This window comes from Crocodylus porosus, unplaced genomic scaffold (assembly GCF_001723895.1).
Source record: "Crocodylus porosus isolate Cpor-Errol unplaced genomic scaffold, CroPor_comp1, whole genome shotgun sequence".
Classification (NCBI taxonomy): domain Eukaryota; kingdom Metazoa; phylum Chordata; order Crocodylia; family Crocodylidae; genus Crocodylus; species Crocodylus porosus.
Window position 1 is genome coordinate 7,392,356 of NW_017728906.1, and position 24,145 is coordinate 7,416,500.

The 24,145-nt window shown below is 42.9% G+C and overlaps 1 protein-coding gene across 3 annotated transcripts in view; it reads right to left on the reverse strand.

Moving 5' to 3' along the window:
* Positions 1 to 1,367: 1,367 nt before the first annotated feature.
* NXPE3 (neurexophilin and PC-esterase domain family member 3) overlaps positions 1,368 to 24,145 on the reverse strand; it is a 31,593-nt gene continuing 8,815 nt past the window's right edge. For 2 of the 3 annotated variants that reach the window (XM_019528636.1, XM_019528635.1), the window contains 5 exons: positions 13,636 to 14,396; positions 10,160 to 10,233; positions 6,676 to 6,729; positions 3,715 to 3,918; positions 1,368 to 1,938 (listed from right to left, as the gene is read on the reverse strand). In XM_019528636.1, coding sequence (XP_019384181.1) covers positions 1,388 to 1,938; positions 3,715 to 3,918; positions 6,676 to 6,729; positions 10,160 to 10,233; positions 13,636 to 14,396 — 1,644 coding nt within the window. In that variant the 3' untranslated portion in view covers positions 1,368 to 1,387. The remainder of the gene's footprint in view (positions 1,939 to 3,714; positions 3,919 to 6,675; positions 6,730 to 10,159; positions 10,234 to 13,635; positions 14,397 to 24,145) is intronic. The other variant, XM_019528637.1, reaches the window with a different exon arrangement.

The following is a 24,145-nucleotide window of genomic DNA, read 5'->3' on the forward strand; positions in this document are numbered from 1 at the left end:
AGCAAATGAACCAGAAGATCAATCAAACCAGTCAGAGCATGAACTTACAATAACGCTGTTGAGAGATGGATTTAACATTCCATCCACTCCCTAATCCTGTTTGTACAGTATGTCCTACTTGGTGTATACCTCAAAACTAAATTTAATCCTTAACAGGAGCCCAGTCATGCAACAACAAAACAAAAACAGGCTCACCTGACAGGGGAGGATGAGGGGGAACACATTTTTTAAAGGAAATATTTAAAGTGATAAATACTAGTTTCTGCAATTTGCTTTTTTTCAGGTGCAGGAGCTACCAAAGATAGCATCATCATTGTCCATCTTTCCCATTTCAGATCCACCAGTTGATGAGACAACAGCATATCAAAGCTTAATATATACATAGCAGTCTGAAAATAAAGCTAGTGCTGGCTATTCAAATGATTTAGCAGCCATTCTATAAACACCACTGATGGCTGATTAGTGTGCTGTATCACTGTCAAAAATATTCTGACAATTCCAGATTTTTAGATTGTGCTTTCTTGACTGATGCAGTAGTTTTAGGATATCCCTTTCAGACTCCAGACTAGGATTTTAGAACAACCATATTGTGCTTTCATGCTGTGCTTTTCTGGGTGTGGGCATATGAACAGTTTACCAGGGGAAAACAATAGACAGGGTTTTAGCATGCATCAGCTGTGTCATGGTAGCTCCCTGTGACCACACGCTTTACCTGTGGTAAATGGAAAAATTAAAGAACAGTAGGTGTGTTCTCTTCTACTGAGAGCTAAACTCCTGTAGTTTTCCTTCCATTTATTGCAGGGTAAGAGCACACACTAAAAAAGGCAGTTCTTCTGAAAAAATGACACTCAGAAATACCCTGGCCCCAGTTTAAACTTGTGGTAAATTGTTCATATGTTCATTTCTTTTGATTGTAGGAGTCTGGGAATGTCCTTTCTACATACTGGCTCCAACTCTGGAATAACAAAAGAGACTGCTCCTAAATAATCCTTCCCACTGAGGTAGGATTGGACTTTGGGAACACTATCAATGCTGTGTGAATGCTCATGCAGTACAGACTGTCAGTAAAGCTACTAATTTAAAGTGCTTTCCTTCTGAGCCTTGCTTTAACTTTAGGAGCTCCCTAGTTATCTGAGATAATTTACAAGGTCAAGAGAAAGCAACTGTACAGGAAGATATAAATAAGCCTGAATTAGTCTACTTCCTTTTACTGCCACTCCTTACAGCTGTCAAAACTTAAAAAGCCAAACAACTGACCTCCCTTGCAACTGCAGTAACTGTAAAGTTTGTCCACATCATTCTTGGTTTTATTTTATACCTCTAACAAAGAGCAACTTAGTTTCACTACAGCAAAAGTTTGCCTATGAACTCCTTTTCACCAATTGTGCTAAGTTTCTAGAGGACAAACAAAGGATAGGAAAGCATCTATTTGATTCTTAACAATGACGTCTTCTGGATGCAAATTATGTGGCAGGTAATGAGCCAGTGACATCTCCCAAGCATCCACAAAGAACACAGCAATTCCTGAGAACATTTTCCTCATGATTGTGTCAAGCTGAAAAGAATACCAGTCACTGTTGAACAGGCTCACTTCTGGCCCAAGCTCCTGGACATTAGCCGTTCGGATGACCACCACTGTTTTGGGGCTGCGATCGAGCAGTCGCACAATTGACCTCCGAATGTTCCTCAGTCTCCGGATATACACCTCCAGAGGGAAGGTGCTGAAGTGCGACCATATTGTCATGGCTATCACAGTGTTTCTACCCCCTACAATGCCATTTAACTCATTGGCAATGTAGCGTAGCTCACTGGTGAAGACTGTCGTAAAGCGAATGGGTGGTCCGTGACAACGGAACTTCAGCAGGACGCTGTGCTTCAGGTCCACAGACATAAAAGGACCCACGTTTTTAGGGCTCCCAAGATTAAATTCCACTAGATCTAAAATGTAAAAGAACAAATATTTGTTTCCTCATCTGCCATCTTCTACCATCTCCAAAACAACATTTGGACCACTTACAGTCCAAACAGAGAAAAAATGTTTAGTATACAAGGGTGAGATCTTATTCTACCAGTTAGGTCCTTAAGTGGACTTAGGTACAAAGTGTGCTCCCTTTTCTACCTTGTTCAATCCCTGAAAAAACGCTAACTTGTCTATTTTGGTAACATACCATCATCTCAGCCTCAATACTAACTCACAAAAAGCAGCAAGCAAGAGAAGGACTCCTTTAACTGCTGCATTAGAAAATTTTCAGGGCCTTACAGTCAATCCTAATTTACCATATTTAGGTGGCTAAATCCACTTAGATGCCTAACAGGTGGAATAGCATCTGGCCCAAAGCATCTTAACACTACAAGAGATGCACATGATACATCTGAACTTCAGTTGCTCACTACTAGAACGCTAAAACAGCTTTACTGAAATGCCAACCAATAAAAAAACCTCACCATCTTTTATTAATTTCAGATTAACTGTTTCCCCCACCCCACACACCTTCTTGCAAAAGAGCGGCTGTGCAAGTATATTTTCTCCATTATAACACTCCTCTAAGTTCAGAAGCAACAATAAACTATCCTATCCTTCCTTTCCCTCCCACCATCATCTTTGGCAACCTTAAAACTCAATTTAGAGTTTAAGAAAACAAGTTTAAAATTTTATCAATAATATTTAGCTGAGGAAAAAAGGAGGAGGAGCCATTACTTGGACTGACACCCCCCCCCATGTATTTATGGTTTCCACAAATACATTTGAATAGCTTTATAAAGATGTGATGGAAAATTCAGTTACTGACACCTGAATGTTATTATCCAATAGGAAAGGTCAAAATGGGAGAATGAGTCCAAGAACACCCCATAAAAAAAAAAGTAAAATTATACCGCTGAAATATTACAGGCACTATGATGCCCAAAAGAAGTTACAGCATGCCCCCTGGTGGTCAAACTTTAACTTAACCACTTATCTCAAAGGGTTAAACAGGGTTAAAGCGTTGATGTAGTGATGGCCCAGAAAAAAATTACAAGCAGGAAGGTTTTTTGGCAATATCTTTTACTGGGCCAACTGTATCATTGGAAGAGACATTAGACAAGTTTTTGGCCACAAAGTGTCCTTCTTCAGGTCTGTAACATGAACAGTCTTGATTTAAAATAGGCAGAAGCCATTCTCTAGTACCAATTTGATGGTATACTAATCTATATCAGTTCAGTAGGATCCTACAGTGTATCCTTATGCATGTCCCATCTTTACTAAAGAATTATGTTGACTGCCACCTTGCTAAATATTTATTTGAAATCCTTTTGCTGTCCATCCTCCTCTAAGGTTTCCCCACCTCCCCAGCAGTTTGACAGTAGGGTATGCAAAGACCAGCTGAACATGTAGGTAGATGTGGAAGATGTCAACTGCTGAATTAGAAAGTTTTTACAGCCTATGGTCCACAGGCCAGATCAGGCCCACACAGCTACTGAAACTGGTCCACAAATGTGGGGCTTTGATAACGTGCGCTCTCCCATGCTGCAACAGGAAGAAACGGGGATGACTGGCATCTGCTGTGTGCCACAGCACAGAGAAGCAGTGGTGGCAACAGCTGCTGGGTCCTAATGCTTGTCCCCTACCACCTCTGACCCAAGCTGGATCATTTTGGCCCACAGCCTGAAAAGGTTGCCATCCACTGCTCTAATCCTTTCCAGCAAGCACCAAGAGAAAAATAAACAAATAATAACCTGGAACAAATGCTGTCAGATACTCAAACCACTGCCTTATTGTAGAATCTCCAAACAAGTAGATAACTTTTCCTTGTAAACATTTGGTAACATCAACAGAATTGTTGAAGTGATGAATCCACTGTGTTCTTGGCCTCCACTGATCTTCATAATAGTAACCGGAAGGGAAAACATTTGGAACTTGTCTCCCCAGATTGCCTGATTCTGGAAGAGAACAATTCCTCAAGGTTAATAAGCTACTATAGAAAACAGTCTCCATAACTTTTGTCCAAAAAACATTGCCCCACACCTTAAAACAAAGCAGCATGACCGAGGACAGAGATTAACACCCAACCTATAATATTATCATGTAATATGAACAAAACTAATAATAGGAGATGTCAAGCTACTAATAGTTAAAGTTATTTAACTAGACTTCCCATTCAAAGATCCTGATTCCGGTTGCTTACAACTTTGCCTGATTTAAATAATCCAGACTGAAGTGTTCCACATACGATGTTTGCCTGAAGATGATTCTTTTTTTTTTTTCTTTTTTCTTTTTTTTTAATTATTAGAAAGCTGCAGCAAAAATGACTTTTAGGAAAATTTACACTGTTTTATCCATGTTATAAAAATGGCTTACAAACATTACTTAGAGAAGTCCTGATGCCACCATGCTATGGAACGAAGGCTTGAAACTGGGCATCTGGAGATTAACTGTCACGAATATGCCTTTTGCCATTACCATGAAAATCAGGCCCAAAACTAGCCACGTAACAGGCCTCGATAAAATCTTAGTCTGCACAAACTCAATGGAAACTTGTTCAAGTTTGCTGGCTAACTTCTTCCAAGATTCCATCCTCATTGAGCATGCTCCAGCCTCGGGCCACAAAGAGCTGGGGAGGATTTTCCCTGCAATCAGTCCTTCTTGCTGCTATAGGTCGCTGTGGGTCCAGGTATCAGGACTAAAAGCCAGCAACTTGACTTCCTTGTGCCTTCAGTGTTGTTCCTGCTGGCTCCCAGGCACCCTGACTTGTATGCAGAGAGGACAAATCAGAACTGAAGGGCTTCAAATTTGGACAAAAAATCTGGGGTGGAGACCTGGGGCACAAGGAACTGGTTTGGCAAAGATTTGAATGGGGATACTCTCAGGAGAACAGAAAAAAAGAAGTGTCTAGGCCTTGGGAAAGTGAGGAGCAGGAGGGCCAGAAAGGCCTGTGCCCCCTCAAAGTCCAGACTGGAATTCAGGATTCCTTAGTCTCCCCATTCCTATACTGTCAAAAAATCTCTCTGAGATGCAAAGATAAGTGTGAGCCTCATTCCCCTGAAGTGGCTGGTCCATATGAAGGATAACAACCTACAATGGCCATCAATTTCTCAATTTACCTTGATATGATGCTACATGAGGGAATTTATTTTTCAGTTTGCTTTTTGAAAACTAAGATTTGTGTGTACACACATGTGCATGCACAGTTACATTCAAGACGTGAGGATGAAAACACCGTACTAAGAAATTAGGAAATACCAGAGTTAGGGTAGCCCCATACAACAGTGGCTTGAGTGATTACATGGATTACAACAGGACTTTAATGACATGGCCAAATGCAATTTTTTCCACAGGTCCCCTATTTCACACCCATCTTTACACCATGTGGTGTGCTTTGCAAAAAAAACTAAACAATCAACACTGCAGGCAACATCACAGAGTACTTCATATATGCAAACCACAGTCCCCATTGATTTTAAGCACTCTGAAAAATCATGTCCTAGGCCAGGGTTGGCAATGTTTTGCGGCAGAATGCCAAAAACAGCTGCAACCTTGACTTGTAAGATGTTAGCGTGCCAGGGGCGGGCCTGATCCTTGTTGTAGCAGCACAGCCCCAGCCACTGCCCTGCCATCTGTCCCGAACCATGTGCGTCAAGCAAAATGCCTTCATGTGCCACACATTGGTATGCATGCCAGGGGCTGCTTACCCCCCTCTTACTTATCTTAAGTTAGGCACCCAAAATTAGCGGGCACTTTTAACATTAATCTCTTTATATCCCTTTGCCTTACTGAAATGTTGTAAACATAAATTATCATGAATAACTCAGATGCTGTGTAATACCACAGGACAATTATTAAACTTCTAAGAGGTCGGGGGCTGCATGCTTCACAGTCTGCACCACACCACATGGGCTGCACCAACAGGGGCTGCATACCCCATGGGCTGCACCAAGGCAAGCTATGGTCCCCCTTTGCACCAGACACCCCGGGGTCTCCCTCCACACTGGTGCACTGGCAGACCTGCTATCACCCCCTGCCCCCAGACACAGACCGGGGGTATTGCAGGCCTACGACCCACCAACACTATACTGTGCGCTCATGACCACCCCCCGCCAACTCTTCAACATACCACATGCCCCAGGCTCACTCTCAGCTCCCCACACTGCCCTATCCCCTGGCACAGGGACAGGATGGAGCAGCCAAAAGAGAGAGGGGGAGCTTGGAGATTTCAGCTGCTGCTGCAGCCAAAGCAATGCGGTGAGGTTGTTGGGCAGGAGCCCAGGGGCCACAATTTAAATCCTCACAAGGTGCATGTTTCCCACAGACCACCAGTTGGACAGCCCTGCTGGAAAAAAAGTAATAATTTTAAACTTCTGATGCGGATTTTGCCAGGCATTAAATCAGACACTGAGCCCAGAAGATAAAACTAAATGCTTATTATGTGCTCACTCAGTGAGCACCATGCTTTCTGTGTACTGAATAAGCAAGAGGTGTGTGAAAAAGCAGCATGCAATAATAATATGATCAAGTTTGTTTCATACTGTAAACACCCAATGGACATGCTTCATTCTGTTATTTCCTAGTTTTTAAGATGGTGATTTATAATCTTAATATTCTTTTTTATTCAGCAGTTAAGTATTTTGGATGCCTTGCAGTTCAGAAAAGCTGGTCTTCCAATTTTACAACAGTTATAATCTGGAATAAGAAGTCATTACCTTCATATTTATACTGGTGTGACAGAACAGAATCCCGCTTTAAATTACTAAAATCTAGGAAATAAAACAAAAATAAAACAAAACTTTAACCCCCACCCAATAAATTGCAAATAAATATGTTATAACAGAGCCCTTGAGAAAATAAAAATCTTTAAACCAATTTTTAAGAGTGCATTGCTCTTGCACTTATCCCTGTAGAACAGAAGAGCCCTCTACATCCACATAAATGCAGAAGCAAAGAAACCAAATGCATCTTCCATAAAGGACCCACATACACATGATCCAGATTGTGGCCATCCCTATGGAGTTAATGGAGAGAAATGCTGAGCTTCTGCTGTCAGCCCTTCCGAACTAGCCATTAATTCTAAGGCAATACTACATGGTCTTTGATCATCAATAGTTATCATGCCACTTACACAGGACTTGGACATAATAACTGTAACTGAAGCCATCTACACACGTTTCAGTGGAAGAATTCTCCCAGGTTTGCTCTCTTAGTAGAAACACTTACTTGGAGATGTCTGTATATACATTTGAATGCTGAACCCTGAAAAGCAGAGCCTGCAGTGCTGACACTGTGCAGCCAGGGGGCCCTAGTGCACACATCTTGCTCTGCAGACTCCCAAGTCTACCCCGGAGACAGACGGCAGAAGTGCACAGGGCAGCCCTGATTGGCTGACACAGACTGATCAGTCAGCCTGTGCGTTCTCTTCTGGAGCAGCAGAGTCTAACGAGCACTGCACTGTCTTCCTGGGAGGGAGGGAGGAGGGATGGGAGGAAAGCACCCATGGATGCTGGAAGACCGTGCTATGGCGTCTGTTATTAACGAATGTGTGGAGATGTTCACTCTCCCTTGAGAAACTCCCTTGGAAGTGATTATTTTTGTCCTGGAGCAGCCATTTTTACCCCGAGATAAAAATCCTGAACATCTGTATGCTCATGGCTTCTCCCGGGAAAGCAGCGTTTCTCCCAGGGGAAACTGAATGTCTGCATGTGGCCTAAAATTCTTCAGCTTCTCAAGACTAAATCAAGGAAAACTCGGCAGTGTCACCTGCAGGTTTCAGAGACAAGAAGGAAAAAATGTTGTTGGCCAACTAGAGTTATAGAAAAGTAGCGCTGGAAAGAACTTATGGAAGAACCTCTAGTTTACCCCCTACTCTAGGCAAGATCATCCCTATCCAAACAAACCCATATAAGTCCTTGTCTAACCTTTTCCTAAAACTACACAATCAACCCTGTCACAGAACAAGGCATATTGCCCAAAGTCACCAAGAGTACTTATCAGTGTCCCACAGCTACAAGTACTGTTAAAATGTACTAAAGACATACAAGAAAAAGGGCCATTCCCCCACCACAGAGAAAAGCAAAAACCCCAACAGTCCATACCAATCTGACCATGGGATAAATATCCTTCCTGGTCCCAAATGTGATGATTTGTCTGACCCTGAGGGGACGGTCAAGACCCTCTAACCAATAATTTCTGGGTTTTAGTCCCAGTAAAAGTACTGACACATCCCAGTTAAAATCCTCAGCTTTGGCTGCAGACAACCTCCAATACTTCTGAGGGAGGCAGGAAAAATAACCCCAATCACCTGTAGCACCAGTTAAGGGGGGGAAAAAATCCTTCCTGGCCTCATGAGGCAACCAGCAAGGCCCAGAAGCAATTAAACCAAAACACTCCATTCTTCTCTGCAACCAGGGGATAAAAAGCATGACTCCACACACATATCATACCCTCTAACTCAGTGGTCGGTAACATTTTTGGGCAAAGTGCCAAAAACACCTACAACCATGACTTGTAAGATGCTGGCGTGCCAGGGGTGGAAGGCAGAGGAGCCACAAGAGGTCTGATCCTTATTGCGGCACTGCAGTCCCTGGCCCCCTCCCCACTGTTTGCCATTAGGCACGCATGCACCCGCCATCCACAACGAGCCAGAGCAGGGTTCTGTGGAGCATCCCCTCAGCTGCCTGCCACAGCAAGCCTGCGCTCTGGGCAGGCCTCTGCCGCTCACCAGAGCCAGAAGCAGGTGGCAGGGAGGCTGCAAGCAGCTTCACAAGGGTCCATGAAGCCCTGGCCTGGCTCGCTGCTGGCAGCAGGGTGCACATGCAGCTTGAGGCAGACAGTGGGAAGGGCCGGGGCTTCACTGCCATAGCAAGGATCAGGCCCCTTGCAGCTCCCCCACTGTCCAGCCTGAGACACATGTGCCAAGCACTGGCACATGTGCTGGGGGTTACCTACCCCTGCTCTAACTGGAGAGGCAAAACTACCCTTTGTATATCCGTTCCCTAAACTTATTCCAGATGCTTTAATATTCTTTCATAAGCTCATTGTGGGGCTCTACTTCATTTTCTGTCTGCCGAGTATGGTACTCTCTGATGTCGGCCTTGGGCTGCTGGGCTTTCTTGTAATGAGACAGACAGACAGCAGAGAGAGCGAGAGAATGAGAGAGAGAGCGAGAGAGCGTGTGTGTGTGTGTGTGCGTGCGTGTGCGCGCACACACCAGAGGGGAAGGTCCCAAGTTTTCAACTCTTGCTCTTTATAGAGCACTCCAAGCATAGTTACTCCTAGATCATCCCTGACTAATACTTGTCCAACCTCTTCTTGAAAAGCTCATAAAACAGATTTTACAGCTTCCCTAGGCAGCCTACTCCACTGTCTCACTCTTCTAAGTGAAGACTTTTCCAATGCGGACTATAAACCTACTTCAGCAAGTCTTAATGTCCCAGCCCCTCTGTTAGCAGGACCTAGGAGGAAAAAAGCCACAATATGTCCTTCTGTTTAGGCTAAGCTCTTCAAGACAGAGATTATCCCTTAAACATCCCCTTGGGCCTCAAGCAACTTTGAAAAGCCACTAGTTAAGCAGCAAGTCTCCTGTGTTGTTTCATTTTCTGCATTTTTCTTTTCAGTGAGGAACATCTGAATAAAACGTATATGTGCATTGAGTATACAAGTAAGCATGAACACACTATAGACTGTAAGCTCCTTGCTTTGCGTTTGTTCAGTGCATATTGCAATGGGATCCTAGTTCAGAACCACCACCCCTATACATTGTGGTTTGGTTTGGTTTTGTTTTGGTGTGGGTGGGTTGGGTTTTTTTGGTGCCTTTTTTAAAAAAAAAAACAAAACCGACACATGGTAAACCATTAACTACATGCTCAGGAAACCTGTGAGATAAAATTCTTAGGAATGATGGGGAAAAGTGTGAAACTGGTTCTGCTAGTCTAATTTGGGAAGGCAGTTATTATAATGTGCATATACTACAGCAGTACCCAAAGACTGCTGCGTGACACTGTTAAGAGAGAGTTTGTGACAGAAGTGCTGACAACACAGTGGTAATTGATGCATCAACCTTTTAAAGAAAATGTTTTATGACAATAGCTGTGACAAAGCTATGTGTATATTAATTTTTAACTCATGATTATTTTTTCTTTCAATTGATTTAACCATAAATTACAAAACAAAAAACTTGAAAGCTTACTTTACCTGTAAATCTTAGGGGCTTTACAGTCACTGAATCCGGGCCGCTGGAGAATACTGGCATTTTGATATTCACATCACTTGAAGAATAATTAAAAAAAAGGATATATAATGTAACAATACTGCTATGCCATGCTAGTTTTTAGCCTCAGTTTCTCCTAACTCATTTGTGCACACACTGAATACAAAATAAGATTTTTTGTTTTTACTTCTACAATGTTCCTTAGCTTCAAGACCTCTTTCCAGTATTAATTCCTCCTTCCCCAGGGGGTGCTACTGTGACCTTAATTAGCCAAAATTTGACATCATATTTTAATTTTCACACTCATTTTTACAGGTGCAAACTCAGTGAGATGCATCAGCTTTAGCAATCAGAAACCTGTACAAGAGAGTGTAGGGGAAGCTACCACAGATTCTGTAGGGTTCAACAGCATGGATATGCTATACCTGCCCCACGCACCACTGGACTGGAAAGGCTGATCTCCAATGCTAAAAGTTGGCCTCCAGTTCTCTTATCAGAATAATCTATAATCAGAACACCACCTTGCATCAAAGTGGATAAAAAATACACAAGGAAGAAGAAAGCAATCAAGGACTGATTTTCCGAGGAATATTCTTTTATGCCAGCAAAATCTGCAAATTGATACAAAAAAGAAGTGATGCAATCCCTCAAAGAAGAGCACGCTTCCTCGACTGCTTTAAAAGGAGGCCATGAGGAACAGCAGGTGTATGGCAATGACTTTGGAGCTGTCTAGTGCTTAGAGAATTTAACCGGCTCAGCAACGTGATACAAACCCTATACATTTAGTGCTCCAAATTTGGAAGTCACAAAAAAGCATCCACCTCCCCGGCCCCCCCCTAGTTTGAAGCCTCTGATCTATTCTGAAAATCTATACTGGGGAATTTATCCTATGTACCAATGGTAAAAAAAAGATTTAAAGGCTAAGTGATTTTTTTTAAAGGACTTCCCTTCCCTGGTTTTCCTCCTCCCCTCTCCCTCCACCAACCCTCCCCAAGAACTATTTACCATTTCTATAACCCCTTTCATCTGTAGATTTCAAATTAATTTACAAACTTAAACAAGCCATAATTCTCTTTTGTAAGTACTGTTTACAAGCATCATTCAGGTATTACAAGTAGAGGAAAGGTAGAGTAGGGCAGTACCTGAGATGCTTAATGGTTCAAAGTGGCATGAACTACTTCAAATGGAAGAAAGAAAATTTCATGCAGAAGGGAAAGGGACAGGAGGAGGGGATGCTGCTAAAAGAGGTAACAACCGGATTGTTTAAATTAGCATTTCTCAACCTGTGGATCATGGCCCAAAAAGCAGGTCTCAGGGATATATGAAAGGGTTGCAAAAGAACTTTAAAAATGGATTCTCCTTTAAAGGAGAAAAATGTGAGAAAGCATGGGTCTTCCTTGCCGGCTGGAAAAACTCCAGTCTGCGAGGGGCTGCTTGCTTCCCCCACCATCCCCATTTCTACCCCCTGCCCCACATGAGAGGGCTAAAGCCTAGAAACAGGGGCCAAAGGTCTAGACTGAGGCGTACTTTGTCAAAAATGGCCACTGATGTTTACAAGTGGGTCCTGGTACAAAAAAGGTTGAGAACCACTGGTTTAGATCACATGAAATGAACAAGGCAGTGAACACCTGGAGGGATACAAGAATTTTACAGGTAGGTAATCTAAAACATAGAAATTAGTCAAGAATGAGACCCAAGAGAATTGATTTCTTGTTCTCAGGTATAAACACACATTGCATTCTAATTAAACTACATGAGAAAGAGTACCATCTTTCAGGCTTCCTTCATTTGAGGCCTGCATAGATGCATTACCCATACAAGCACTCTTACAAAATGCTTGCTTTCAGCACCTTTTTTGAATGGTATGGCAGTGCACAGAACTACTGATGCAATATAGTGGAGGGAAACCAGTACCACACAGAATGAGGCCCACCGGCATCTATTCTGCATACTAGCAGTCTTCCTATCAGTCTTCTACCCCCAAACCTCAGAATTAAAGTGAAATCCAGAACACACAGACACACATATACGCACACACATACGTGCACAAAGATTTTGAAGTTAATTTATTTTGGCACCTTATGTAACAGATAAGGACTGCTTCCCCTTTGAAAACTAGTTACTCAAGAAGAGTTTCCACTGCCAGTTCTTTTCCTCATAATTGAACTGCTGTGAGATTTAGGATTTGAAGGTCATCCAGGGCAATGAAAAACAGACCATGTTATGCCGAACATTTATGAAAGATTATTGTTTGCCAAAATATACCTGCAGCACTGAGGTTATTAGTGTAGTTGCAAAAACAAGAAATAAATATCACAAAAAACACCACCACCATTATACATGATGTTCTACTCCAAAGGTGGCTAAATTGCACCACAGGTGTCACAAGCCTCTGCATGTAGTACACAGCAAATTGAGGGGGACAGAGAGCATGGTGGCAGGTAGGGCAAGAAGCAGAAAGCAAAATAGCAAATTAGGCAGGGAGCACAGGGAATAAAGCAGAAAGCAAAGCAGCAGCTCAAGGGAAAGGGGATCAGAGTGACATCTGGGGAGGGGATGGGGTTAATTTGCGGCACACCTGCCAGAAAAGTTGGTGCAGTTTGTCTCGGATGATAAACTCAGAGCACAGGGGCTGACCTAATCTATTTCCAAATTGTTGAAGACTGAAACCTGCTGGCAGAGCAGCATGGCTGAAAACTTTCACTACTACTGCTCGGGCAGGACTTTCTTCTGCAGATAAAGAGGGATGACTTCAGCCTCCAGGGCTGTCATTCCAGCACTTTTCACCAACATTATATCTGACATGTTGCCTGTTCCCTCTTCGATACATAACATGGCTGTAATTTAAAAAAGGGACTATTCAATAAAACAACACAGAACACCCATGCAAACTGTGGACACATGATGCATTTACATCATTTTATACAGCAATACATGTTACATAGGTACCTGGAGCGGACAGACAAGACAGCTCTTCTGAGGTCACTGCTTGTAGTAGGCACTATATTACAGCACTTCACCCCAGTGGCCAGAAAGCCAGTAATAGAATCATAGAAAATTAGGGTGAGAAGGGACCTTAGGAGGTCATCTAGTCCAACCTTCTGCTCAAAGCAGCATTATCCCCAAGGACATCATCTCAGCCAAAGCCTTGCCTAGCTGGGTCTTGATAGAGATGCCACCTCTCTGGGTAGCCTGTTCCAATGCTTTACTACTCTCTTAGTGAGAAAGTTTTTTCCTGATATCTAACCTAATTTTTCCTTGCTGCAACTGCAATAGCCTGTTTGTATTGAGCAAGTGACCAAATATGTGAATATGTAATGCACACATTACTGTAACTTGCCTAGTGTAAGAGTACATACAGTTGTGTAAAGCTACATTTTGTGCATCTGCTCCACATTTATGGCAGTGTGAATGTGTCTTGTGTCCACACCCCAAGTTACCTATTTACTAGCATACTTACTTTTGGAAGAAGAGATTCTCCGCTGCTGTCAGAAGGCCCTTTTGATATCCCCCCTTGGCATGGCTGATTCTGCTGGCACAGGGAAGTTTTCTGGGCTTGTAACAGAACCATGGTTCACCAGTGTAGAGATCAGTAAAGTTGCACACTGGAAGATCTCCGGGCAAACACACATTGCACACAGTTGTTTCCGAATTCCTTCCAGATCTAAATAAACTTTTAAAGTAAACTCTGTCTGGCTTTTCTTCCCGTAAGCGTTGAAGGACTTGGATCCCTTCGCTAGGGTGGACCAGTGACACGGACACTTTGACCTCCCCTGGCCAGAGCAAAATGAAAAAGACTTTGTAAAAACCATTCTGGTAATCTACAACCCTTCCTGTTGCACCAGCTTTCAGCATAGGAGAGTGGATTCTTGCCTGTAGATAGTCACCACCATACTTCTTTGGTTTGCCTTGAAAATCTTTCATACGGACTAACACCTCTAGCTGATCACCCACCTTGAAACGTGCCTGATGATTTAAGATCACGAAGTCGCTGTGGGCAGGATCAGTACTTCGTACAAAAGGGATTCTGTCTTCAGGGGGTTTTGGCCATTGTATAGCAGCAAGTAAGGATTCCTCTTCAGCTCGTTCTCTTTTGGACAAAATTTGATGCTCGTAACCACAATAATTTTTGCTGGCAATTTTAGTTGTCCGAGATGAAGACTGCTGGTCACCAGGTTCTGTTATCCAGTTTAACCCTGAGACTGTGCTGTGATCCAAGTGCTAGGGAGAAAGAAGCCACAACATTAAACGTTACAAGTGACTAAAGTTCTGATCGGGAGATCGGAACTACAACCTGGGTTTGCTGGGAGGAGTATAGCTAGTGACCAAACATCCCAGTTTCCTGAAAATATGCAAACATATTTCTAAAAAACAAGGTGCCCACCTACTATTTACATAAAGGCTCCTCTCCACTGCTCTGACAATTGTTTAAATGCAATTTAAACCAAAATTTTATGGCAACATTTTGGACATCTATGCAATTTATATATTTTAACCAGAGGTCAAATTTATTCCCATTTGGAAAGTTAGGGTGTAGGTTTCATAAAAGTCACTAGTCTGACGCAACAGAGGACAGGATCCAGAAAATGTCCCTGCAGAACTGAAACAGATTTTCAAAAGTCAGCAAAGTTTAACTGTTGAATCTGCCCAAGCAGGGGGAACTCTAAAGTTGCTGGGATTTCAGAGACTGTTGTCAAAGCCAGCTTTTAAAACATTCAGATATAAGTGGCCAACAGCAGATCTAGGATTTTGAAAAGGGTGGCAATGGTCAGGATCAGGCCCTTGGACTCTAGAGCTGGCAGGACACAGCAGGCACCATTAACTGTAAGAAGACAGGCTGGGCGGTCCAGTTCCGGCAGGATCAGGTCCGCTACCGTGAGCTGCAGGAGCAGAGGAGGAATCCAACCTGGAAGGGTGGCAGGCACAACATACTGCTGCACCTCCTATAATGGTGGGTTCCCAATTTCTGCATCTTTGATAATACAGACCCCAAGCCTCAGGATTTTGCCTCAATTAAAACTCATGTTAAAACAAGTGTGGTTATGGTGAAATTTTTCTGCAGATGACAGAACCTTAGAAATCCATACAACTCATCATTCATGTAATTTGCTCATTCTCTGTAGTTATTGCTGTTAATTCCTCACTGAGGTCTGACATCAACAAAGTTTTACGGCCTTACAAAAACTACTGCTATATATTAAAAACTGCACCTAAAATCTATAGTGTTCAATAAAGAAATATAAATAGGGTTATATTTTTATTAAAACAGACCTAGGTTTTCTATTTGCCTCCTCTACTGGCGGACTCAGTAATTTAGTGTATTTTCCAGCAGTGTAGGAGAAGCTATAGGATCTCAAATCAAACTCATCCATTTTGTCAAGTGTTAGAAATGATTTAATGAGACATTCTCACAGTACCATTGCATTGACTTTGAGCCTTACCTGTCTGCAAGCTTAGACTGAACAGCTACATGATTATTTATTGTTTACTACAAATCGAAACATGTAGCAGGTTGTTTAGAGGTTTCAAGCTCATTCTATTAACATTTGTTTTTGATGTAGTTAGAGAAGGTTTGCAGAGTCTCATACTGTCAATCCATATAAGCAGATGTTATCCGCTTAGGGCATCTTTACACGTGCTTCGGGGTTTGGGAGGGGAAGAGGGAGGGAGGGGGCACTTTAATTAGAGCGGCTTTCGGAAGCCACTCTAATTAAAGCACCTGCAGCATCTTGTGTATTCAGTGGCCTGTCCTTCAAAATGGTAGCAGGGGCACTTTAACTAAAGCCCATTTGACAAGCTTTAGTTAAAGTGCCTCTGCCACCATTTTGAAGTGTGAGGATGCAGAGTATACATGATGCTGAGATTAATAGAGTCTGCTACGACATAAATTAACTAGCACACAGAGCAGGAATTGAGCACACGTGTAGGTGCCCTTACCATGCTTAGTATCAAGGCCAACTGTGCACATTTCATATTCAATTCTCTTCTGTAAACTGACAGGAGAGAACAGAGACAAGAACCCTTACCATTATAGTAAAGCTTACATTTTTTCCACACCAGTACCTTCCACCAGGAGTTCACAAATATTAACAAATTACGCCTCATGTCCCTGTGAAGTAGTTAATTCATTAACCATGTCCAAATGTAGGACCATAAATGAAGGGCATCCTAAAGGGTCACCCAGAAAGTCTCTGGCAGAGTAGGGAATAAAATACAAGAAATTCTAGCTCTGTCTTGATCTCAAATGCTTTGAACATAAGACTATCCCTTCCTCTCAAATTTAGAGGAGCTCTATTTATAGACAGAATTTTTTCAACAGAGGCTTCAAAATCCTTTTCCTGATCTTGCCTGCGTAACATATGCAGTTCCTATGGTTTACTGGATGGCTGCAACAGACAGAACTTTTGCAAATATCTAGCTGTACACATTTTTACTGTGGCGCACACAGTCTTTATTATTAAGCATTTGGTGCTTCAACCGCAGGGATATCTGAGGCATTATAAAATGTAAAAATAACCATTTTTCTCCTTAAATAAGCCACACACAGAAGAGAAGAATACACAAGCAGTTAAACAGGCAGTAGCTATAATTACATAGAGAATATTCCAATCAACTCAGTCAGGAAGACAAAGCTGCCATTTTTAATGCTGGGCTGATACTTTAGGACCTTCCAGGTTTTGCAAAGCACTGAAACAACTTCCAGCAATCAAAATAGCTTAAGCAAAACAAAAATCTCCCCCACAACACATCCATCACCAAAGTAGACTAGCTAAGACAAAACCTTCCTTTGGGTCTCCCAGTGTTTTGTTCTGCCTTTGTGTCACAGATTTACAAGGTTTTCCTTAAGACCCGGGACTTTTTCCAGTTTCTCCTTTAGCTATCCCTAGAGGTAGTGCACCCCAAAGATCTTTCAGCAAGACTGGGCCCTTGGATTACAGCATATTTGTCCTTAGGAAGTCCAAATTACTGTGATTTTTCCTGGGGATGTTCCTTTGTAGGGAGCTAATGAGGTAGAATGCAACTGCAGGGGCACAGGCAGCCTTTCCCAAAGTCTTTTGTTTAGCATGGCAAAAGCCACACAGCCCCTATAGCAGAAGTGCCTAGCCCAACATACCAAAGTTGTTCCAAAATCTATCTCGTTTCTTTGTTCACCCATACTGGACTCATGAAAGCTTGGGGGAGGGTGGGAAGGGTTAGTCTCTAGATAGCTGGTCTTTTTGTTCCACACTCTCTAGCGACTCAGTTATTGAGATTTTCATATTTCCTCAAGGTGCTCCATTCTTGAAGGCTGATTTTTAACCAACCCAGACATGCTCTACCATGCCTCCCTTCTGTAGCCCAGAACAAATGCTAACCCCTTCAGCCCTAACTAATAAATTACAATACAAATAAGAAAATCAAGACGTGTATGTTTATAAAAATTAGATTCCCTCAATCTTCACACTTTTCATTTAAGCTGCAAGCTCCTTGTGACAGAAATGACCAGAGGAGCCTCAGACATAAGAAAAAATTGTAAATTGTAGAAGCAAAGACAACCTGGCTCCTCCTTCCCCCTCTTTCAGGGACTCCAAGTGCTGGTCTGACCCAAGCCCTAAGTCACTGGGCAGGTCATCTGAGTCTTCTTTTTCCAGTCACTCGTATTGACTCCCTTCAATGTTAATTGAAGGGAGTGAATTTAGGAAACGTGCCATATGAGGAACTGATGACTGCTGACAGATCACCGTCTTGTCAGACCCATTATTAACATCTGGCTTGCTCTAGAACACCAAAAAACAGAGAAAAGCAATGCAGAAAACTCTCAACACCTAATCTCTTCAAGACCCAAAGGTCTGTAAGGATCTCCAATAGTGTCTCCATAAAAAGCTTTCTGCTCCGTCCATAGATGAAAGCAACATTGAGGAACTCTGGAAGGGGTTTAAAACCACCATCCATACAGCCCGTGTTAAATGTATTGGCTATATCACACATTGACACCTAGAGTGGTTTGATGAGAGCAATGCCGAGACCCAAGCCCTCCATGACTGGAATCTCACTCTGCTTGGCAAGACAGCACCTCATCTCAGCAGCGAAAGGAAGTGTATCGGTTTCTTAAAGTCAAAGCTCAAAGGAGGATCTGGGAATTCAAAAAAAAGTGGTGGCAAGATAAAGCCAAGGAAATGAAGTTCTATGCTGACAAATATGACATGCATAGCTTTTTCCAGGCAATAGAAGCCGTTTATGGCCCAACTTCCCACGGTCCTACTTTCCTGCAATCACAGGATGGCTCAACACACCTCAAAGACAATGAATTTATCCAAGCTAGAGAGAAAGAGCACTTTTAGGTACTCCTCAACTAGGAGCAAACTGTGGTAGAAACCACCACTGAATCCATCCCCCCAACACCTGAAAGGGGATCCCTCACCAATGCTCCTGTCCTAGAAGAAGGTGTGGCATACCATCAAGAAAACAGAACAACAAGGCTATTGGACTGGATGGCATACCTGCTGAAATCTACAAGGCTGGTGGCAAGAAACTGGTACTGAGACCCATGAATTTATTCTCTGAATTTGAAACAATGAAGAGATCCCTGGGGACCTAAGGAATGCTTACATCATGATTATCATCAAGGAAGGACATAAGTTTGTGTGGGAAATATTGAGGTATTGCCTTCCTTTCCACAGCAGGAAAAATTCTTGCCTGCATCTTCCTGAACCATCCTTTTAACTCTTGCTGAGGAAATCTTGCCAGAATCTCAGTGTAGTTTAAGATTATCCTGTGGGACAACTGTTATGATCTTTGTTACCCACCACATCCAAGAAAAGTGTTGGAAACAACATTAGGACCTGTATATGGCCTTCACTGATGTTACTGAGGCCTTTCATTCTAGCAATCATGAAGCCTTGTGGATGGTAGTGGCCAGATTTGGATGTCCTGAGAAGTACATCAAGGTCATGAGGCTTCTCTGTGACCAGAAGACTGCAACAGTTCTATGTAGTGGATGAGAGACAGATCTTTTTGTCATCCAAATGGGGTCAAGCAAGGATGTGTTATCATTCTAACTCTATTCTCCATTTTTTGACAGTCATCCTGGTTCTCATTAAGGACAGCCTTCCTCTCACAATTGACAATGAAGACCCCTCCATCAATTTGGTGTTCAATTTGGATCATTTTTTTTCCAAGACCAAAGTACTCAAAACAACCATCCTTGACCTTCAGTATACTTATGACTGTGCCGTCCTTGTACTCACTGAGGGAAACCTTCAGACTGTGCTGGATCTTTTAGGAGAAGTCTACTGGACTTTAGGCCTCTCTGAATGTGACCGCTTGTCCCCAAATTACCACCGAGGGAAAGACCTTGGAGTTAATTGAACACTTCCCTACCTCGACTGCCACCTCCCTCAGAGAGTGAACATTGATAAGGAGATCCAATGCAGGCTCAAGTGTGCAAGTACCTCCTTTGGGAAATTGTTTCGGCATGTCTTTATTAATTTATTCTTTGTGATCTCTGGAAAGACACCAAGAACCAGATCTGCAATGCAATCATCATCCCCACCCTCCTCTAAAGATGCAAAATGTAGGTGACCTACCATCATCATCTCAAGAGCCTGGAGAGGTATCACCAATGATGCCTCTGGAAAATCCTCCACAAATAGGAAGATCACCACACAAACACCAGCATCCTTACTGAAACTAGTTACCAGCAATGAACAGCTGATCCTCAAGCACCAACTTTGCTGAACCAGACGTTGTGGATGCCTGACTGGACTCCCAAAGCAAGTGCTCCCAGCTTAGTAATGGCCTGAGATCTCATGATGGCCAGAGGAAATGCTACAAAGACACACAGACGGCATACCTTTAGGAAATGGATGCTGGAATCAAGAGTTGGGAGAAGCTGGCAGTCACCTGATTCCAGTGGCACTGCAACCTCAACCAAGAGGCAGCCCGTTTTGAGGGAAAGTGTCTTGCCCTTGAAGCAAAGAAGAAAGAGAGAGGAGGAAGGAAAAGGACAAGAAAAAAGTACAGCCTACACTCCCCTGCAACAAGTCCTGCAACTTCTACAGACAGATCTGTGGCTCAAGGATTGGACTCTTAACTCATCTCAAGATCCATAAATAAGCTGTAGTAGAGATGCATCATCCTTGAATCGAGGGACTGCCAATGACAGCAAATACAGGAACCTTTCCTTACAAGGACAATTTCAGTTCAAAGATGAAGGGTCTTGCCAAAGCATGAAAAGAGCATAGAATCTCTCTTCATGGAAAGGATGCATCTTAGTACTCATGTCTACTCAACTATGTTTTTATTTACAAGGACCTAATATATCAATTTCAGATTTAATTAGGAGTAAAAAAAATTGAGCAATTAGGACAACTGGATGAGGAATCCATTACAAGTATACTATCAGTATTATTGCAGGGCAGGAAAGGTGTTAAAGGATGTTTATGCTTGACTGGGAGAGAGAACACCTGCTAGTTTTCTCCAGGATGTTTCCCAGGTCCATCCATATACAGATAACCCTACTCAGAATACAGCCTTAAAACATCAGCCAATCAAAGGGTAGCCAACCTGCAGCACATGTGCAACCTGTTTGTGTGGCACATGACAGACTGGGGAAGAAGCACAGAAAAGTGGCAGATTGGGTAGGGAGCAGAAACCAGAGCAGCAGATTAAGCAAGGGAAGGGGACTGAAATGGCATTCAGGGAGGGTGCAGCGCTTACTTTGTCATATACCTGCCAGGAAGGATGACCTCCCATTATCCTAATGCAATGAGACTATATGGCCTGCTCTGGGGCTGCTCCAGCACTGTGATCTAGACTGGGGTCTATTTCCGCACCCGTGTTTTTCATATTTCTCTAGTGCCTGCTTCCAGCCCTAATCTAAAAATGCTATCACCCCCTACACAGAAGCCTTTCATGCAGCACCATGGACTGCACTAGGGGACTAGCAGGAACCCACTCAAACTCCTTGCAGTAAGGCAGGTAGACAGGGAGTTCTTTTTTTTCCTTTTCCTTCAGGCAAGCACTCTCTAGATTTTAATGCACTTTTTGCACTGGACAGATTTTTAATTGATCACTGCCGCTGCCTGCTTGTTTCAGAGGTTTCCATACCAGTGCCTATTTTGGGTGTATCCCCTGAAATCCAGGGCTCTGCTAAGTACCACACTCATCAGCCCACACTGTTTTCCTGTATCAACCAACAAGTCATTTCAAGTGCACGGAAAATACAAACAGCAAGTAAGCAGATAGCAAGACTGGAAAAATACAGACCCAGAGAACTGTGGAGCTCTATACCTAAGAATGGAGCATTTTGAGGGAATATGGAAAGCCCAACAACTCAGATACACAGACTTCAGCTGTATGATCACTGCCAAGCTGGTAGACCAGAGACAGCCTTAAAGCAAACTGCAGGCTCCAATTCACACTCTCAGACAGGCAGGATAGACCAGGGTCACCATATATACAAGCCCAAACATATGGGTTGTATGTAAGGATAACTGAGGAGTCTGAAATAAAAGTGGGTAACCTGTACTGAAAGCTTATCCTCAGTGGGGGGAAAAAAAAAAGGCTGATAAACAGAAAAGAACCTTCTAAATGCCAAATGCTTTGGAAGAGATGGACCTTCAGTGCTCCTCTAGTGCCCATTACCCTGATTCAGCTATAATTCTTAGCATGACTTACCACATCTGCAGTATAGCTGCAACAGCACTGGAAATGATCCAGATGACAGACATCAATTTTGAGCAAAGGTGGAGAGATCAGAACCCAAGGTCCTGCTCTAAAAGTACTGCATTCCCATTAAACAGAGAAGAACGATTTTTTTTTGGCTGATACCAATGGCCAGTTATTAACCAGCCATATCAACTGAACATAGTATACAGAACTGTGTATATCAGACACTAAAAGGTCAGTCATCTTATTTACATCACATATTCTACTTTATGCTTATTTGCTCTCTGGTTAGACAGGGACAAGGTCACTTCAGTCTGCACAGCACCTCAGCAGAGCAGGTGCTTACTTATCCTAAATGTCAAAGACTAGAAGTGCACTGACATATCGGTGCATGTCAGATCAGCAACAATAAAAAGAAAATTGACATTCTCAGCAATTGGCTTTTTTTTTGGCTGGTATAGCTGATAATGTCACCTATAAATGCCATGTGCACATGTGCAGCTGCAGCATGTGTGGGGCCAGGAACGTAGCCCAGCACCCTGGAGAACAGCGTCCAGCCGATACATCTGTGGGAGGGGATGGGTTGTGGGGGAGAGAAGGGGCAGGGGGAAATTGAGGCCCTCATGGTGAGGGAGGGAGTGGGGCTGGGGACACCACACCCACCACGCCTCGCTGGATGTTGCTCTCCAAGGTACCAGGCTGCATATCGGCTATCAAATTAATAATCGGCTGATATGGCTGGTTAAGAAAAACCTTTATTAGTGCACCCCTATCAAAGACAAACCTAACAAGCTATCACCTTGTATAAAAGTATCCTGATGCAAGCTGACTGTCCTGGATGCTTGGCAACTGATGACTTGCTTGATTTTTTAGGACTTTAAGATGTTACTGGACTTTTTACAGCATCATTATACTTGCTTCAGGAATATTTTCAGTCATTCTGTTTAACTGTGCTGTAAACAACATCTGAATTACCTATTATGCAGTTAGCTGAAATAAATAAATAGTTTCTTTATATCGTATATATTCAGTTCTACTGGACGATTATTCCCTTCTAGACGACATCAAGTAACAGGCGAAAACAAAGCAAAAGAACCTGGTTGCCAAAGGTATTCAGGCACTACCCCTTCAACACAAATCCCCTTCTTTTAAAACCATTTTCATATCCTGGTGCAATTTAACTCAAATGTTACAATAGTTCCTGAGGGACAGCGAGGATTCTGATTATACCCGTCTCTAAAAATACACCCAGTTCATGTTTTTCTGATAAATATGGATTTGTTGGAGATACAGCTTTGAGCTGCTGAACTAACAGCAGAATTCCTTAAGTTTGCAGACTGTTGCCATGTCATCCTAACTTCCCTAACACAGGGGGCCTTTATTCCTGCCTATACTCTTGCTCATATGTCAAGGTGGCTATGAGACTACTCAGAAAGCCTAAAGAAACAAGAAAGAGTTGCAACACAAAAGCACTCTCTATACAGAGGAATAAAAATCCTCCTGGCTGCCAGTAATTCTAATGGAGGTCCTGGTCAATTTTCCTGCAGACACACCTACAGCCATCAGTCAGTCTCGCCATGACAGTTCCTTGTAATTCAGAGTTGGGAGTTCTGCACACGGTTAAAGCATGTCAGAACTGGTTTACCAGAAACCACGAAAAGCCTCTAGAACTCAAATTTCCTGGGTGCTTTATTTCACATTGCTTAAGTTATTACTGCCAAAGCCTCCAAGGTGGTTGCATAGTTCTCTTGGAAGAACCTCAGTGAGACTCAACAGCCCATTCAGCTTCCCAAGATAATTTTTTCCCCCCAGTCACAGGCAGATAACCTGAACTTGCCACACTCATAACATGAAAGGGTGCGTTTTCTTTTCTTCCTGTCTCCATAAAATTGCTGCCCTAGAAATCCCTAACCACCAAGACTCCAAAGAAGGATACCCATTAACCACCTTGAGCATTTAAAATTGCAGTAGGTAAAGAAGAGATTGATGTCATATATCTTGACTTCAAAACAGCCATCAATCTGATATCCCATGATCACCTCTTGGTAAAAATGGCCAGTTGTGGCCTTGGCTCCACCACGATCTGCTGGCTGGGAAACTGGCTCTGTGGTCGGACCCATAGGGTAGTAATTGACGGAAGTCAATCGTCATGGTGCCCTGTGACCAGTGGGGTTCCCCAAGGCTCTGTCCTTGGACACACATTGTTCAACATCTTCAGTAATGATGTGGAAACTGGAGTCAGAAGCAGACTGGCCAAGTTCACTGATGACACCAAACTTCAGGGCAAAGCATCCACACCTGATGATAGGAACATGATCCAG